Source organism: Cygnus atratus, chromosome 1 (assembly GCF_013377495.2).
Source record: "Cygnus atratus isolate AKBS03 ecotype Queensland, Australia chromosome 1, CAtr_DNAZoo_HiC_assembly, whole genome shotgun sequence".
NCBI classification, from domain to species: Eukaryota; Metazoa; Chordata; class Aves; order Anseriformes; family Anatidae; genus Cygnus; species Cygnus atratus.
Genome location: NC_066362.1, coordinates 194,841,948 through 194,861,903, shown reverse-complemented (window position 1 = coordinate 194,861,903; position 19,956 = coordinate 194,841,948). Strand labels below are relative to the sequence as shown.

At 38.6% G+C, this 19,956-nt stretch overlaps 1 protein-coding gene across 1 annotated transcript in view; it reads right to left on the bottom strand.

Annotated features, from left to right (window-relative positions):
- The window catches only part of PGR (progesterone receptor), a 39,147-nt gene extending 19,526 nt beyond the window's left edge, over positions 1-19,621 (bottom strand). The window contains 4 exon segments of the mRNA XM_035542486.1: positions 2,619-2,735; positions 17,041-17,192; positions 18,383-18,939; positions 18,941-19,621. Coding sequence (XP_035398379.1) covers positions 2,619-2,735; positions 17,041-17,192; positions 18,383-18,939; positions 18,941-19,621 — 1,507 coding nt within the window.
- Between the last annotated feature and the right edge of the window lie 335 nt (positions 19,622-19,956).

Genomic DNA, 19,956 nt, shown 5'->3' with positions numbered 1-19,956 from the left:
GCACTTGGACCTGCTGAACCTTGTTAGGTTTATGTGGGCACACTTATCTGGCTGTGAAGGTCCCTTTTTATGGCATCCCTTCCTTCTGTTGTATTGACTGCACCACTCATCTTGGTGTCATACGTGAACTTGCTGAGGGTGCACTTGATCCCACTGTCTATGTCATTGACAAAGATATTAAACAGCATTGGTCCCAAGACAGACCACTGAGGGACACCGCTTGTCACCAGCCTCCACCTGGACATAGAGCCACTGTCAGCTCTCTGTCTGTGGCCGTCCTGCCAATTCCTTATCCACCAAATGGTCCACCCTTCAAATACATCTCTCTCCAATTTAGAGATCAGGATGTCATGTTGGACCACATCAAACACCTTATAGAAGTGCAGTTAGATGATATCGGTCGGTCTTGCCTTGTCGACTGATGTAGTCACTCCACCATAGAAGGCCAACAGATTGGTCAGGCAGGATTTTCCCTTGGTGAAGCCATGCTGGCTGTCTCGCATCACCTCCTTGTCCTGCATGTGCCTTGACATTGCTTCCAGAAGTATCTGTTCCATGATCTTGCCAGGCACAGAGGGGAGAGTCACTGGTCTGTAGTTCCCCAGGTCTTCCTTTCTATCCTTTTTTAATATGGGAGTGATGTTCCCCTTTTTCCAGTCACCAGGGATTTCACCTGACTGCCAAGACTTTTGAATATGGTGGACAGAGGCTTGGCAACTACTTCAGACAGTTCCCTTAGGACCCTAGGATGCATGGCATCGGGTCCCATAGTCTTGTACCTGTTCAGTTTCATCCATTCCTGAAGGGCTGCACCCGGAGATACGGTCCCATTTGGAGCAGTTCCTGAAGAGCTGCAGGCTGTGGGCAGCCCCCGCAGGCTCAGTTTGGGAAGGACGGCATCCCGTGGGAGGGACCCCACGTGGCGGAGCAGGGGCAGAGAGTGACCATGAAGGAGCGGTGGAGACGAAGCGCTATGGACTGATCGCAGCCCCCATTCCCCGTTCACCTGCGTCACTCGGGGGGGAGGAGGTAGAAGATGGTGGGTAGGGGGGAGAATGTGTTTTTAGTTTGCTTTTAGTTCTCACTGCTCTAGTCTGGTAGCAGTAGGCAATAATCTCCCTATGCTGAGTCTGTTTTACCTGTGACAGTCATTGGTGAGTGATCTCCCTGTCCTTATCTCAACCCACAAGATGTTTTCTTTCATCATATTTTCTCCCCTCATTTTTCTGAGAAGGGGGAGAGTGCTATGGTGGTGCTGAGCTACCTACTGGTGTTAAACCACCACAACATGTTCTCTTCATTTTGTTCCTCCTTCCCCAGTCCAATGCCACCAACATACTTGGCAGCTCCATTCTTTTTACCAAGAGGAGGCACTGCTCTCCCAAGGTGCAGGAAGGAGCAACAGACAGTAACACCAATTACATTGATGTCTGGCACTGTTCTATTTCCAGTGCTGTGGGGTGAGAGGGATCCAGTTTGGAGAAGAGGACTCAAAGGAGAGGTAGTGTTGAAGGTCTCAGGGAGGTTCAGAAGCACAACGCAAAACAGAATCCATATCGCAGCACTGCCTCTCCCTCCTGTCATTACACTGACTGTTCCCTGGAGCTGCAGCACTGTCTCTTACAGAGGACGAAATGCAGAGAGCCAGCAACAGCTGCTCACTGGTAGAGAACTACTGATTTACATCACTGATAAAAGTATAAAATGTAAGAATGACATAATGACCATGTGTGCAAAATACTCCAGCAGCCGTACAATACTACAGGAACTGAAAGCATACAGCTCTGCAATCAAAATGTCAGCCTGCAAACTACATACAAATGTTAATTTATGAATGGACACAGACACAGAAAAATAATGAAATTACCAACAGCATATAATGTCAGTTCTTCCTTCGGGGACAAAAAGCAATACATAAATGCAGAGAGAGAAACGTTTGATGAACTAAAACGTATTAGAAATATATTTTGTCTGTTCCTTTTTTATTATTATTATTTTTAATTCCATTTGAAAATATATTCTTTCTTGCTTTCTACTACCTTTATATTATTTTCTTATTGTTTCAGCCATGTATTTTCAAGCCTTGTGCTGGTCCAAAACTTCATATAGCTAAAGTTGTCATGAAAAATATGGGAAAAAGAAAAAAAAAAAAAAAGGAAAAATATATGCCTGGTCCTCTGTGGTGGAACAGAAGGATATAAACTTGTTGAATTCTACACAAGGCAATGACAGAGGGCACAGCAGAAAAGAGAGGAGATAGTACTGATTTCTGATATTAGTGTTGATCTCAATTTGCTTCTTCATTTTTTTCCCAGTTTGAATTCTCTGATCCAAAACTATTAATAAATACACACCAAAGACACAATTCCTGTTGTTGCAACAAAATGAGTGTTAGGAAACATTATATGACACAAAGATATTTTTGTTTCAGGATTTCCAGACTTTCATTAAAAAAATATAAGCATTTTAACTTATTTTAAACACTGGGTAATTCTTCCAAAGTAACATTTTAATGTGGTTCTTTCACTTACAGCATCAAAAGAATATTAAACTCAAAGGACTGAAGCTAGTGCTCTTGACTGTCTATTTTTCTGAATGAGATTTGAAAAGCGGCTCACCTCCCAGGACCATACCGGCTTGACAGCACTTCCTCAAGCGACATGCTGGACAATTCTTCCTACGAATTTTATCAACTATGCAGTCATTTCTTCCAGCACATAAATAATTGTGCTGCCCTGCAGGCAAGAGAAAAACAAGATTAATATGTTTTCTAACATGACAAAATTATTTCTGTGTATAAATGTTGCAAAAATAACAGAGGAGTCAAAAAAAAGTATAACTGACCCATTACAAGGCCCCTTCATTTTGTTAGCTTTTAAATAATCATCTGTTACCACTTAAAGTTTCTTTGGCCTGTTTAAGAGTGACATTCCCCATCTACATAATTCCAAAATAATTAACAGGCAGTACAAACCTCTTAAAATATTAATTGATATTTCTAATGTAAATCAAGAATGAGGACAGATTTCCTTCTGTGTTTTTTTTGTTTGTTTGTTTGTTTGCTTGTTTTTCCTTGTACTTTATTGTTCCTGATTGCGAAGTAGTTAAGTAATTTTTGCATGGATTGATAAAGAGTTTCCAGCAAAACTGAACAAAGAAGTTGGGGCATTATGCAGTGCAAAAAATAGCCCTTTAAGGCTATAAATTACCTCTGCTGGAGAATCAGTTCTGCACAACACCTGCTGAGACACCAGCTGAACATATGAAGCCAACAGAGGACAAACAGAGGAAGGCTGTAACTTTTTGGTTTACATTAGCTCTTAGGAATGGCAACTCCAGTTTATTGTTTAATTCTGAAGCACTCAGTTAGGAAGAAGCTGTCATTAGTGTATTAAAATGGAATCTTTCAAATGAAATTAGCTTCCAGCAGAACAGTAAATTTATTAGCAAAACATGAAATCCAGCTGATATAATAACATTTTTCTCAAAACAAGCTTCAATGATAATTTTTCTTGAAGAGCACAAAAAAGTGTATTTTATGCTTTTGTATAATAGTGATCAATTCTGTGATTCATTTGAATTTTGAATGAGTAAACAAAGCTGTAAGAAGAAAATAGAGCAAATCTTCGCATTAAGCCTCAGCTTATCCTCTAAGGTTTAACTTTAAAATCCTTCCTGTTTTTGCACACCATCCTCTATCTGTTTCTGTATTTTCATTTTCTTACATGAAAGCATAAAAGATGTTTCTTTTAAGAGCAAAAAAAATGGATAAAAAAGTATGTATAAACTGTAGGAAGTACCAATATCAGGGATATTTCCCCTGTAGAATATTGTGGATGTGGACCTGCAAATATAACAGGCATCCACAGCACAACTTTTAGATTTTTATTTATTTTTAGATTGGTACTACCCTGAGTTAGCCATCTGATGTCACCAGGAGCAAACAAGTCTGAGACAATTATTCTATTCAGCTGGTGTTATTCTTTTCTTTATAATCTTATTCTGTCCTTTATCTGCACTGGGTCAAGTGAGCAACTGTTCACCAATAACTTTTCTAAATAGGAGAAAGACAAACTGAAAATGACTCCTCAGATGCAAATGCAGGAGAAGACCACTTTACTCTAACAATAAGAAAAGACTGGTGCTAAAACACATGAAACAATCCGTTTGTTTCTGTGGTAACATCTTTTCAAAAATTAATTTACTTCCTACCTTTACTTTTAAGAACAACTTGTTTAGTTTTAATGAAAGAAACCTGACTTCCTAAAATTCGTTTTTATAACAGTTTCTTTTGTTTCAGAAAATAACAAGTAAATACAAACAATTGTCTTATGCATTGCCTGGAATTTTAAAAGTATTTAATAATGCACTAAATCACAAGACATGCTCATTTAATTTCTCCCATTACTTCTAATCCTGGATATCTTCTTACAGGAAATGTTACCAAAATTAATGCAATGACTAAAAATCTGTCTTGCTTTGGCAGCAGAGCAGGAAGCAAAACACTTATTTTGAACATTTGTCATTTATTTGCATTTTTTCCTCATCTTGCTCTGGCTTTATTAGCTACAAAAGCACTCAGTCTTTTGAAAGGCAACACCAGTTTTAAGATTGTTACTTAAAAGCTATGAAGCATCAGATTATTTCTGCATTGTGGCAATCTGATACTTTAATGCGCAGTTAATTTACAAAGAAATGCTTTGTACAAAGAAATGCTAAGTATATGGTTTCAGTTATATTTGGGGGTTTTATAGTGTGTTTTTTTGTTGTTGTTTATTGTTGTTGTTGTTGTTGTTGTTTTTGTCCCCTGAAAAAATATCTCTTTGGACCTCATTTTTGCGGAACCCTTTGAATTTATGCATGGTCTGGATCCTTTTAGCCCATGTCCACAGAAAGATCAAAAAATGGACTATGCATTTCCAGCAAATGCTCAGAAGCAGCTTGCAAAGCTACAGGTATTCAAGTTTTACTTTTCCTCCTATGCTGACACAGAAAAATACTTATCTACTAAAGTTAGTGCCATACCATGAAATACTCCTCTTCAAACTCTCAGAGAAAGTGTTCATATGTTCTAGAATGATGTCAGTATTTAAACTTTGCTCTTGATACTAGTATGTGATTTGCATACTTAGTATCCCAAGTATGTGTGCTCACTGCTAAAGGAGGCTAAGAAGCTTGGGTAGAAGCAGTAATGGCAACAATGTTTATGCTGGAACAATAAATTAATTGGCAAAATGGGAATTAATAGCTTGATCTATACACATTTTAACAGCCTGTATTATTAAATAACAGTTATATGACAGCTTTTAAATATTACACATCTAAGATTAAGTGTTGCAAATCAAGATTGCAATACACTGTAAAATTTAGAATTTGCAGTTACACTTTTAAGGTTCACTGCTGCTCTTATAAACCTCTTCATAACTTAGGCTATTAGGTTAGTAGATCCAACTTCCACTTTAACTGAAAATGTAGGAATTACTTTATCATTATGTAACAACTCACCATTTATTATAAATCCAAGACAGAACAATTTTTTCCCATCTGCTGACCAAATCATAAATGAATCACAATTATCAAAACTGCTCTTGAATGTTCCTATGTTCTAGTGAATACAGCACACCATCTCTGAGTTATAGAACAGATTAAGTAAGTCCAGTGCATACCATGAGAGAAATGAAGCACCACTGTTGGAATTTAGGCACAGTAAGAATTTCCTTTGATCTTCAAAAAGTATTATTTCACTCCTATTTATTTCATAAACTGTATCTGAAATCTAATAATTAGCAGTGACCTAACATATATTATGTGTTTACCTAGTTTGCTTCTTCCATAAAGAAGAAACTAGCATGAAAAAAGAACCCAGGAAATGCTATCCAATGTCTCCCCTGACACTTCCCAACCTAAAGTGTATTTCATTAATTCCGATTCAGCTGCAGCATTTTTGGAAAACATATAAGGTTCAACTATTTAGTATTTCACTTAGTCTCACCTGTCAGGGCTTTTTTAGTTATTTCAATCATCTGACTGGATCTCATATAGATATACAAATCTCACATAAAACTGTATCTGTGTTTCTACCATTGTCAAGAGCTGGATTCTGAGAAACCATTACTTGCTTGACTAATGTCAATATTTTAAGTGCCAGCAACCATGTGAAGGATTGATTGTGTAAGAAATGGAAAACATGCCAGATATTTAGTTAATTTCCGGATCATGGGACAATACTTATTTCAATTAAGCTATTTGGAAAGTTTTGATGGTATGCCTAAACATTTCTTTGTATATATAATTTAAATCATTTGTTGCATCTCAGTCCTTAGGATGAGTATTTTATTAGTATTTTAACTGATTTGCTTAAATATGTGAATATTGCAGTAATACTAAATACATGTACTAATGAAGTATCTTAAGACCCCTACCAAGACAAAATTCCTGTTCAATTGGTAGCATGTCACCCAGTATCTTTTACATGTCATTATAACTAGGAGATAAAACAGAAAAACCAAGATAGTTGTCTAATCACTAGGGCCCAAGTGAAAAAGCAAAAATTTATAATTGTGCTTCTTACAAAAATATGGATCTGACAACTTTCTGACAACTGCCACTTTCTAGGAAGTTCTCCCCCAATGTTAAGTTTCCTGAACATGTTTACTTTTCACCTATCTTTAAAAGTGCACATTGTAGCTTTCTCTCAACACCTCAAAGCATCAATTTGTAATGTAGATTTGATTACATATGGAGAAAATACAGAGATTTCATCTGTTACTCATCCATTCCAGATTCTTGTAGGGTACCATTTTTCTTAACCTCCATCAAAGTTCATTTATGTTAGCAAAGGCAGAAGTACTAATGTAATCAGTCAACTGCAGTTTTAAGTACTTCGATAACTAATGCTACATTGGCAAGTGTATATGAGAAAGTGATTAAAATGTGTATGGTCTGCACACACAAACACAATCAGTCACAGTTTTTGCTGTGACTGTAAAGCTGCACTAATAGTACTACATCACTGAGAAATGCTGCACGTAGAGTGTCTTTATAAACTGGTCTATTAACTGAGCTCACTGTCATACTGTAAGTCATTTAAAATGATTCAAATGAACTAACAAGTTCCTAAAATTTTGCAGATATGCAAAGATGGAAAATGTATCTGCACCAGGAGTATCACATGCTGGCAGCCAGTTATTTGTGTAAGTGCATCTGTGCTGAACTGCTGCCAGTCTGCACAGAAGCAACATGCTTGTTTGCAAACTCTCATTTCCTCCTGTCTGCAAATAAAAGCACTTTCTCAAATCTTCTCTCTCCCATAGCTGATTCTGCCTCCCCATATCACTCTTACCTATCAATGCTTTCTTATAAAACCATCCTATTCCCACTACTGGAAGACTTTTGTTCACAATACACACCACACTGTTCTATTTAGTCTATATTATTATTATTATTATTACTACTATTATTATTATTTCTGTCTAAAACCAGCAGATATATAATGTTCTTTGTAAATTATTTTATGGCCAAGTACCTCCCAATGTTGACATTTTCCTTCCTGAAAGCCAGCCTCCAGCTTCTGCTCAATAATTTACTCCCAGTATGCTCTTTACCACTTACAGTATTTTTCATACCATAAGAAATAGGAAGTGCCAATTATATAAGCAAATTTAAAAACCAAAGGAGTTACTTTTTCATCAAGTCCCTCTCAGGGGTTCCTGTGGAAGCTGACAATAAAAATGGTTTTAAAATAAATAAAATGGAAAATAGTTTCACCTATGTGTACTAAACACAACGGTCCATATGTAGCTTCTGAGTCTAACTTTGACTTCTGGAAGCTAATACACTATACTAGGGAAAGCATTACTCTGGATTTGGGCTGATTCTATCACTGTTGTCCATAACTAGGCAAATAGTCTAGCCTAGTTCCTCATCAGAAATGAGAAAACCAGCTAGACTGACCTTTGCTCTGATCTAAATTAACCACTGCTCTATTTATACTGTTCCCATGTGCAAAAAAGCAAATTTGTGCCGAGCTCACATGTCACAATGTGGGCTTATGAGCATGGGTCTTGGAGAACTAGGAACCTATACTACAGAGTTTGTAATACTCAAAGCATGCCCTTTGTGTCCCTGTATGCCATTAGAAGCCATTACAATCTCCAAGATTCCACACACCTCAAACAACATTTTTAAATTATTTAACACCAACTTCATTTTTGTGCTAACATTTTCTGCAGAAATAAATATGTCACTGAAGTGAGGTTGAAACTCTAACGACTTAACAACAAACCACATTCTCCACTGACCTTACCATACATAACCTGTTTATAAAGAAAACAGAAGTTACTGGGAGACTCACGTCTCCCTCCTTGACCATCAAAATTAGATTTCATTATTTCCCAAATATTAAGCAGGTGTCCTCTCTACAGCTCTATAAAGTACTTTTATTTTCAGACCAGAGGAAAGGAGAGTTTGCAAACAAGTGCATTGCCTCTGTGCACACTGGCAGCAGTTCAGCACAGATGCACTTAGGCAAATAACCGGCTACTCTATATAAAGTCCATAGTGGTATAATAAACATGCTATTGATGCAGATCTGCTTCACAGCCAAGGGTTTAGTATTCAATGGATCAAAAAGAGCAAAGGGTGGAAGAAGAGTAACTTGGGAATATGTTCCATCCTGGACTCTTTTTCTTGCTGAAATAATATGGAATTCCTCCCCTCATAACAATATAGTTTAAAGTGAAAACAGTGAAGAATGATTACAGCCCAAGTCATCCTTCATCCTAATGAATGGTCAGGACTGCAAAGAGAGAAGGGTGTTTTTGACTCACTCCAGGCATGATGGACACAGACCTTACATCCTGGGTGACTGCCTTACCTCTTCTATGTACTCAGTGATGGGGTTTGTGAGCATTACCAGGTACTAGAAATTCCTTCATCTTTGTGAAGCTAGTCTTCCATTCCTTTGCGTTAACTACATGTGATGAAAAGAGCAGGTTGAATAAAAATGTTTTGTTCAAAAAAAAAGCAGAACTATAAAATGTTCATTCCTAAGTCAAACCTAATATTTCTTATATTCTACTTTACTTTGCTAAGCAGATTGATAACTAATTTTTCACATAACTCTACTTACAACAAACTTCTGTTACACTTCCACTCCATTATCCGTTAATTTATAGTTAATTTGTAAGCATATCTTACAGTCCTCTGCCTAATTTTGTTTGCTAAGTGGACAAAACAAAAATGGTTTCTTTAGAAGGGAAACAGCATTTTCAAACTACCATATATTTTGCATTGCTTTTCTTCTCTTCGACAAACCACTTCCAATGTCTGCAACATCTTTGACTGATTCTTTCTCCTTTATCTTGATTTGAAAATCTTCTTGCCTTTTGTTGTGAACACAGCAGCACTGTCTTTTTCCTTCCAAAAATTACTTCTCCAGACAGCAACCTATGCACATTGTATTTATGGTATCTACAAAACTGATCAGTTAAATATAGCTATGCTGTTTTCATTCACTTCTGGGTAGTTAGAAGTTATAATCCTGAATGTGGTTTGTTTTGTTTTAATCTTAGTAATTTCCCTATTTATTCTATCATCTTCAACCAACCAACCAAACAAACAAACAAACAAAAAACTATATTTAAGTCCTGTTTTACAGAAACCATTGTGAACTGCAAAATAAGGATTACTATTTCACATTGACTTTATTTGGTCTTCCTAGAATGTTTACCACAGTAACATTCTGAAAGGCATAAAGTCTTTGCATTTAAATACAGGAATTGACAATAGTAAAAATTCTGCATAGCTAATATCTTTCAGAAAATGATTCTGGCTTCTACAAATCAGTATTTCCAGTTCTTTTTATGGCAGTGTGTCACAATTGTTCCATGGTCACCATTTTTAAGCGATTAATTACATAATTAGTAGAAATATCTAAAATGATAAAATTGACATCTTTTTATCTATTTTTTTTGTCAGTGAAGGTTATATTTCTTATAAAATGACTATACATCATGGGATTTGAACATCCAATGTACTTTAAAAGCACACCAACTATTTCAGAAGTATACATCATTAAAGCACTATTTGTTCTTCTGATCCCTGAATGCTGTATTCTTCTACCAACATAATACATTATATTTGTATTTCAGTCATCCCATCATTATGATCTCAGTGAAAGTATTACAGCATATTGCCTTGATGAAATTTTCACTATATGTTTTCTCTTATTCTTTGACTGTTCCTAGATCTCAGCTAGTAGGATAGGGTCACTTGCTCTAAGAGTAACAAAGGTAGAAAAAAAACAGAAATATTAGCAGAAAAATGCAATATGCTAAAAAACAAACAAACAAAAAAAACTGATATTGATGCCTGTGATCAAAACACCCAACAGACAGCAAACTGCTGAAAAACTGTAAAGAAAGGATTCTTTTGGCTAATTAGATTCTAATGTGTAGACATCCAGCAGGGTAAGTAGTGTACACTCTGATCTTGGGCACTGGAGAAAAACAGGTACTTTAGGATGTGATTTATCTTAACCTTGAGTAACATCTAAACTGGGGTTCTTTAATAGACTATTGATCTCCAAAGGAAGCTTAAAGATTAGCCCAAATACGGATGTCCACAATGTAAATGCCTTCAGCTTGGTGCAACATATCTCATACAATGCATTGTCGTTGGGGATTATGGAAACTGATATAATTATTTGTCAAGAATAGGATAATATTTTCCAGGATGTCAATGTCGCATGTAACTCTTTTCATGCTTTAACTGCAAAAGATTCCAGGTTGTTGGAATGCACTCTGATGTTAACTGATATTAACCAACAGCCACTTGTGAAATTGCAGGAATTGTTGACTAGGTATGACCAGGAAGCCTCTGAAGTACAGCCATGTATCAGCACAGACAACAGCAGACTGTAACATGCAAATGACACTTGTTAAGTCTTTCCACTGGTAGCTTCTAAAGAACTGTCCCTTAATCATCGGTTCTGCTGAAAAGATATATAGCTTAAGGAGATGGACACTGTCAAACCTAAGTGCATTTTTAGCAAGTGATAGTTTGACTATAGATACTTATATACTTATTTTATATCATTATTATATTTATTTATACACTCTAAAAAGATATTAGCTACCTTGGTGGTATATGGGTGGGATTCATACCACCAAATGCAGAGAATGTACATCATCACCTGACACTCTTTTTATACTCAGTATAGAGAAATAGTTCCTGTTAGAGTAACGTCATTTTCATCCTACATAGATATGCAAAACAAGTCAGTGCATTACTTCCCAGAAGTTCCTGTTTCTCTCCACCTGCTATAGAAGGAACTTGAGATGCACAGCTCAGGTTACTCCCATTGTGAACATCTGAAGTTAGAGCAATCAGCAATGCTGAGCACTCAGCTGCTGGTGCTCTGTAAAGTAAGCAGTCCTACACCACCTGAAATAACTTCTAATCCACCTGAGAAGATGTTTTATGTAATATTCTATACAGTTTCTAAACACACTATATAATGTTAAGCCAAAAATTTTGGTAATTCTCATTTCTGCAACTGACTGTGTTCTAAGCCATCTCTTTCAGGAAATCAGTACAGTCACAAAGAGAGCAGTAAGAAACCCAGCATTAGCACAACACCCAAAGCACAAGAATGAATGCGATCCTTGCTCACTCCATTGTTTTGCCACAATTAAATCAACAAATTAATGTTTGTCAAATGGTTAAGCAACAATACTTTTTTAAGTCAGAAGTATGATACACAATTATGTATCTGTACAGATCTTCTTTCCCTTTTCATAATGCATATCCTTTGTTCTTGCAGAAGTGAGACTTCTCCGTTGAATTTTAGGACCTTCACAGAGGTAACTTCGTGTATTTGAATTTGGAAATATACTTAAGTTTACTGTATATTAACACTTTTTGGTGATGTGCAAAATAAAACAGCTTTAATAATATTAAATATACTAAGTGAGAAACATTTTCATCTACTAAGTGAGAAACATTTTCATCTCTCAACTTGCAGTATGATGCTTTGTCTGCTTCATGAAACTTTCATTACTATTAGGTTTATGGTACACACTGTACCAAATTCTGATCCCAAGAACACAGAAAGTGGGATTAAAAATAGGAAATTGCTGTGGAGTAAGGAGAACAGAGAACTTTTTACAGCTGCTTTATCAATTTCATAGATGAAAGGGTATCTATATTATGGCATTTCACTGTCTTTCCAAATAGGACTTCCTATCAGTAGATATTTTTTTTAATCAGTGTTTGGTGTGCCATGCCATTTTACATTTTTAAGCTATGTAAGAGCACACTTGTGACAATCTTCCTCACGCAGAGTATTTCACTACGTAAGTAGTGAATCACACTGTCATCATAAACTGCTTATTTGTAACACAAGTCAGATAAACTTTATCAGAAAGGCTGGCTGAAACAATGCTCAGCCTTTTCACTGCACAGACGTAACTCATGCTTAATTCAACACCTTCCTCCACCCACATACACAGACAGTGAAAACTCTCATGGAAACTACTTTCTATCCCATAGGGTTTGCCAGACTTCGGTCTCAGAGAAGAGAAATGTCTACATGTCATCAGTTAAGTGTTAGCTGCTGTTGTGGTTGAGCTTGTTCCCCGATGCTATTATTTGTCCAGCACCGTTACCCTGAACATGAAGCACATACTAAAACTAGAAAAATTGCTATATATTCATTAGATCAACTTAATAATAGGGTCCCAAATGTTTGAACAAACCAAGAGTTATTTCCTGACACATCTGCTGCAATGTCATGTATTTATGTCAGCCCCAAACTCTACAGGTTCACCCAACCACCTGTCATCACATGTTGAAGTAACATAAACAAGGGGCAAAGGAAGGCAAATACTTTTATAAATATAAAACAAAAATTAAAAGTGGGACTTTATATAGGAAACAGCACTTCAAATTGTTTTCTCGTTCCAGGTGATTTTTATTTTTCATCAGCAGAACTACACTTTCAAGAATGTAAGCCACCAAGAAATGATGCATTAGTGATAGTGTAACACCAGGAACCCACAACTCTACACGTTGGGTTCCTCTCCAGGACAGAAATTTCACTGTGGTGTTACACAGACAACTGCAAGGTAAGAGATGCTGATCACAGTTGCCTTGCATGATTTTATGCGAAGATATCCTTATAAGATACTATTTATGTTATCTTATAAGATACTTTATCTTATAAGATACCATTATAAAATACATATTTATTTATGACTGCCTGGCAATTTAAAGCTAAGTACGAGTTGACTTCCTAAATTTCATTCTCCTAAACTAGCAATATTATATCTGTTTTTTGTGACCTTGTATTAGATATACTGGTAGCACTTAAAAAATGCCTGACCATCAACATCAAATTACTTTGCAAGTACAGAAATTCTGTAATTTTTAAAACATTTTAAATCTTTTAAAACATTTTTAAATCTTTTAAAACATTTTAAATCGTTTAAAACATTTTAAATCTTTTAAAACATTTTAAATCTTATTTCTGAATATTCTTTGGTTAGTAACTCCAAACTGCCATTCATTTTCAGCTCACGGATATGAACGGTACTAACCCATCTACATACTGAATCCAATTTTGTATTTTCAAATTTCTTAACTGAATATAAATAACAGAAACTTCTATTATTTCCATGGTAAACAAAGGAGATCTTTGAGCATTTTTTAAAAAGCCTTGCAATTTTTACAATAATTAAATCAATTAAATAATTAAATAAATCAGCTCTTTGTAGGTAACCAACTAAAAACATATAACCTTTATATGCAAATAAATATTTCCTAAAAAGTCAGTATCTTTATCCCTTACCTGCATTTTCTCCTCCTCACCTCTAGCACAAAGGGTTTTTTTTATATTCGTTTTATTACAGTTCCGCCCCCCCCCCCCCCAAAAAAAAAAAAACTTGCAGTTTTAGTTAACGTTTTAGGATTCTGCTTAGAGTAAAATATACTTATGGAATTAAAACCATCCTTTTCTTTATATATATAGGCACATATTGGAAGCCAGGGACCCAAATGACAAAATATCTACCAAACCATACATAGCTAAGAATTCATTGCCAATGTTGTAAAATAATTTAATACTAAATATAAGATTTTATATTCTAAATATAAACATATAAATATAAACACAGTTCTGGTCCACTGTTATACTGTATGGATACCTCCTAGTTCTATTCAAATGTATGGTTAAATCATACTTAGTATAGAAACTTTTAGATTCACCTGTACAGTTTCAAATTCAGACTGAGCATTTGAATTGTGCTCTGATTATATTTCAAAAAGAGTAGCGATTGAAAATGGAGTTTTCTGGATAACAAAATGGTCCATTCTGCCTCAAAGGAAGCATTTAATTAATACCGTATTTTCCATATACTAGGTGTGAGTTAAAAAAAAAATATATATGTATATATATGAATCGTGTTTTCTGTAAAAAAAAAATGTATATATATATATATTGTTGACTGTTAGATTTGAAACAGCCGACATACCTAAGATTACAGAAATAATTAAAATAGCAAATAGGCATTTTCCAACAAAGTCAGTACTACTGTGTTATGTCCCTTGTTATGTATGCACTTGAAAACTTAATAACATATGAGAGAGAAATCTAAATATAGAAAATCCAAGCAGCAGCAAAGCCTTCTATTTTCAACCATGTTTTAATTTCTCATGGTAGTCAGGACTTTATGGAAAGTACATGAAAAGCAGACTTATGATTATGAATTTGCACTCAAAAACTTTAGCATCTCATTTGCATGAATAATATTGGGAAAAAAATGGAGTAGTATTACATATTTAAGAAGGCAAGTAATGCATTCCCACTCAAAGAAATGATGGGCAAGGGGACACTTTATATAAGAAAAACTTCTCAGTAAAATGTGTGAATCTTTAAACACTGTTTTCTCTTGTATCTACAATAAAAATATTATTTTTCTTTTTACAAGAGAGTAGTTTGTCACATTTATTTCTGACAAATAATATGTGAAAAAATAGTTTAAGTTTAAATTAAATTGGATATCTATCCATTTCAAAGCTAATAATTTTATCCTATGCTTCAGTTATAATAAAGAAGTCCATCTTTTTAAAGAACTCTCTGTAGACTTGCACCTCTATGTAAAATAGGTAACTACATTTGTTTATGTTGTACATGCCCATATTGCTCATTTCTGTCATTCTTCTCCATAAAACATAATAATCTATAGTTTTTCTTGTCATAGTCCAGCTTTCTCGGGTAGTTGTCAATTCTTTGAATATTCTTACTAAAAAAAGCAAACACTTCTTCACCACACTCTCAGTCTTTGGAATCATTTAAAAAATGGTAAGTATGAAGATGGTATGTAAAACACAACTTTTTTTGTTTGTGTAACTGTATTGACTTATTTCTCTGTATGTCTATATTAATCAGTAAGATTCTGCTAATACAGCTTTCACATAAATACTCAGTGAAAACAGCCTTAAGAAATCCCTAGTAACAGCCTATGCCTTCTGATAAATGATAATGTATCATTAAATGAAGTATACATGCTGAACAGTAATTGGATATGTTTTTGAGCAGGTTCACCTACTGCACAAATACAGCTGGATACAAGTATAGGAAAAAGACGAACTTCAAAAGTTACAGAATCAAATTAAAATACAAAAATAAAAATTGAATACTACAGTTGAAAAGTAAATAAATAAACCTTCCTTTAAAATATGGTGTTCATAAATTACACTACACTTTCTTAAAATTTCAGCTCCCTGACTCTTTAAGAGTATGTCTGATGCAGTATAATAACCAAAAGCAAAGAACGTGAAGCCAAACCAAGAGACCATTTAACAGTCAGTGAAACAAACATATGCCTGTAAGTGACTTAAAAGCTAAGTGTTTTTCTGTATTGCAACCTAACGAATATGTTTCTAATTGTTTTCTCATGAATGCCATTAAATGTATTAAAGAAAATGTGGCACTAACAAAGCTAATTAGTTCATCTAGCCCAGCTAGTCTAGTGGTCTGAATTTGAAGATATATAGTCTGATAAAGCAAGAACGTGAGAATATGCTTAAAATTGAAAGAAACAGCATACTGAAACAATTCTAACTAAAGTATTTTGCTGAGCTTTTAATTTCCCATTATTCCCCTTTTAATCTGAAGAGCAATAAACTCTATAGCATTGAATAGACCATATATCACAACAAGAAAACATGATGCAATTTCTTCTTTTCAGTAATCCTACACAGTGCAACAACGGTTTTGTTAAGTGTATGGAACAGAAATTTTAATGTCCAAGTTCTGACAGATAAGAATTGTGAGAAAAGCAGACAAAGAATAAAATGTTTTTTCTTTTACTCGGATTTGTTTTACTTCTTCATCAGCTGAAGTATATAAAGCAATCTGCTCCTGTATTTAAAATCTCAGTGGGCATATATGGACAAGGCATAATATAATTCAAAAAGAAAAAAAAAAGTATTATTACTGATTTATAAAACCTGCAGTTTGGCTTTGTAACTCAACATCTATCTGTAATAAAAGTTAAAACCATTTGACTTGAAATAGTTCAGTGGAACCTGAAATAGTTCCATAAAGCTCAGGAAGCCAAATTCTGTATTTTGCAAGCAAGAAAAATTATATATAACTTCAAAAAAAGAATGAAGCCAAAATAAATTCCTATCTGCATATGATTAGGTCATACCCACAAAATTTTCATTTAAATAGTATTTACACTTTCTAAAACAAGTTCTGTATTTCCCAAGATCTTGATGAAAATCTGCTTACTGAGAAAGATTAAAAGATGAACAATAATAAATAGCAACCAGTGAAAGTACAAGAAATAATACTAGTAAAGTTAATAATGAAATATTTTAGTTAGTGTTTACTGAATACTTTGAGTTGACAAAACAAAAAAACACGACTACAGTGATCATGCTCACAGATCAGCAATAAGTAAGGGGTATGTTCTTTGCAGTGCCTAGGAAGATATATGTCAAATAATGAGGAACAATGGCATGATATAGTACCTTCCATTGCCCTTTTAAAGAAGACTTTACAACTTCCACAGGTAAGTACTCCATAGTGGCAACCAGAAGCCTCATCACCGCAGATGAGACAAATCTTCTGGGGTAGAGATTCAAAACTGTATTGAGAACTTTGGCTGGATTCTGTATCTGGCCTTCAAAAGAAAAAGAAGAGAAATGAAATATCCAGATTTGCAATGGTTAGCTACTTACCTGTATTAGTGAGCTTTATATTATCAGCTTCCTTTTTACATCTATAGGACAAGGGGGAAAAAAAAAAGGCAGGATTGCCTTTCAGCTTGAGGGTTTCTCTATGCTAGCATAAAAGGCATATTAGCAACGTGTGCCTAGTCATTAAAAAGGAAAGTAGTGAGCAAAAAGCATAGTAGCATTTTAACTCACTTTAGATAAAAAGGGGACATTCTAGGAAACTCTTTATCAAAATGTTCATCTTCCTCTGATCAACAAGTCTTGTGAGTAAAGTCATACTGATCGATATCTTTTTCTGAACACCGAATGGTAGAGAGACAGAATCAAACAGAAGTCAATTGAATTTCAAAAGCCCCCTTCACACGGGAAATAACCAAGCTTTCTCAGCTAGAAAAATCGTTAATAATTGGTTTGTTGCCTCCTGTTCAGTCGCAGCATTATGCTCAGTAGCTAATTCTGATGAGCACATTGAGGTGACGAGTACTTCTGTATTTCTCACCAAGAAAAAAATAGGCTAATCTAGCTAATTATTATGTTTAAAAAATCCATATGTTTCTATCAAAATGATGGAGTTATTTTTGCGAATATTTCTAGATAACAACTTGGCATCATAGTAAGCCATACTCATCCTAGTAAATTAATAAATATATTTAAAATGTTTTGAGTTTTTTTAGGTGAAATTAACTGCTTTTTCCCAAATCAGCAATAATATTCTGGAGAATATTTGGGTACTTATAGATACTGTCCACTTGTCAATTAAGAGAGGTGAACCTACTGCTCCTCCCTTCTGTGGAGCTGGTTACTGTATTGCACAGTATGAAGCAATCATAACAAAAATGCCACTTCTCTCGAAAGGTAACTGTGCTGAGAAGACCATCAGCTGCAAAATTAAAACCTCGGGTGCGTTCCCATCAGGACCGGGACACCCCAGCGCGCCCAGACAGCCCCGAACTGGACGTGCAGCCACGGCGGCCGCCTAAAATCTTCAGCGGAGCTCCGCCGAGTGCCTTTGTGTCCCCGTTCCTCCCCGGACCGTCCCTTCGACCCCCTTCCGAGAGCGCCGTCGGGGGGCAGCGCCCCCCACCCCCTGCGGTGCCGCCGGCCTCCGCGGCCTCCCGCCGCCGGCCTCCCTTACCGCACGTAGCCGAGGTAGGGCGGACAGAGCTGGGGCAAGCCCTCCTTCAGCACGGCCGCCGGGAAGCCCAAGGGTTGGTGCCCGTTGAGGCCCAGCGGCGGGTAGAGGCCCGGCGGGGCGGCGGAGGCCGAGGTGGAGGGGAGGCTGTCGGGCAGCGCCGGCGGCCCGTAGGCTGCGGGCAGCAGGGAGGCTTCGGTCTTGTAGAGGACGCACTCCAGCGAAGGCTCCTGGGCGGCCCGGGGGGGCTGCGGGTAGTCGGCGGAGGCTGCCTTGCCTCCCAGGTACGGGGCGGGCAGCCCGACGGCCTCCTCCTTGATCTTCAGGGCGGGCTGGAGGTCGCCGTAGGCGAAGGATCCCTCCTTGCCGTCGGCCGGCGGGTAGCCGTAATCCGCGAAATCCGGAGCGGGGGCGGAGGGCGAGGTGCGGGGCCCGAAGGCGCTGCCCTCGTACGCAGCCTCAACGTCCAGCAGCTGCCTGGTGCGGGAGGCCAGGTAGGCAGAGTTGAGCGGCAGGATGGGCACATGCAGGTAGTCCTGCCCCGGACACGCTCCCCGGTGCCGCTCCCGGTTCTTGCTCCGCAGCCGTCGGGGAGGCCGCCGGGGCCGAGGCCAGGCTCCCCCCGGAGCCAGAGCCCTGTTCCGGCCGGCGGCTGCCGGCGGGGAAGGGGCGCTCCTGGGGGGCCAGAGCCCCCAGCCCGGGGGCTTTGCCCCGGGGGGTCGCGGCGGGACCCTCGGTGCCCGGGGGCGGTTTGAGGGCGGCCGTCAGGGCGTCCCCCCCCGGCCAGAGCCGCGGAGGAGGCTGCGGGGGGCTGGCAGCCGGAGCCCCCGCAGCGCTTTCGGCCGATTTCGGCTCCGGGCCGCGGCTCATGGGGGCGCCGGGAGCCTCCGGGACCTCCGGCCCCAAGAAGGACCAGGCATGAGCCGCGGGGGTCAGGAAGGTGTCCAGGACGCTGTCCAGGGCGTCCTTATCAGGGAGGGAGCCGCTCCCCGGCCGGTACGAGAGGGAGTCCCGGTCCTCCTCCCCCGGCTGCCGTTGCTGCCGCCGCCGCTCTTCCTCCTCCTCTTCCTCCTCCTCCTCCTCGTCCTCCTCCTCCTCGTCGCTGCTCCTTGGGTAGAGCAGCCCGTCCAGGGCGATGTCGATGGCCTCCGCTTCCCCACGGCCGGGGTGGCCCTGCAGCAGGACCGCCCCGTCTCGGGCGGACGAAGGCGCTCCGGGCTCCTTGGCCTTCACCTCGGTCATGTTGCCCGCCGCTCAGCCTCCGCCGCGGAGGCCCTCAGGGGGGAGGGAGGGAGCGAGGGAGGGAGGAGGCTCCCGGGGCGATGCAGCGGGGCCGGGCGGCTCCTCACATCCCGGACGGCGACTGCCGCTCACATGGCGCTGCCTTCCGAGGGGGGGCGGCTCAGCGCCGGCCCCCCTCCATCACCAGCACCACCGCAAAGCCTTCCCCGCCGTCGGGGACGTGGACGCCTTTGCCCCGCAAGAGGGGAGAAGCCACTCAGCGCCTGTCTGTGTGACACTCCCCCCCCAGACCCCCGCCGTGCTGCCCCCCCTGCCCTTACCGCCGGGGGGCTGCG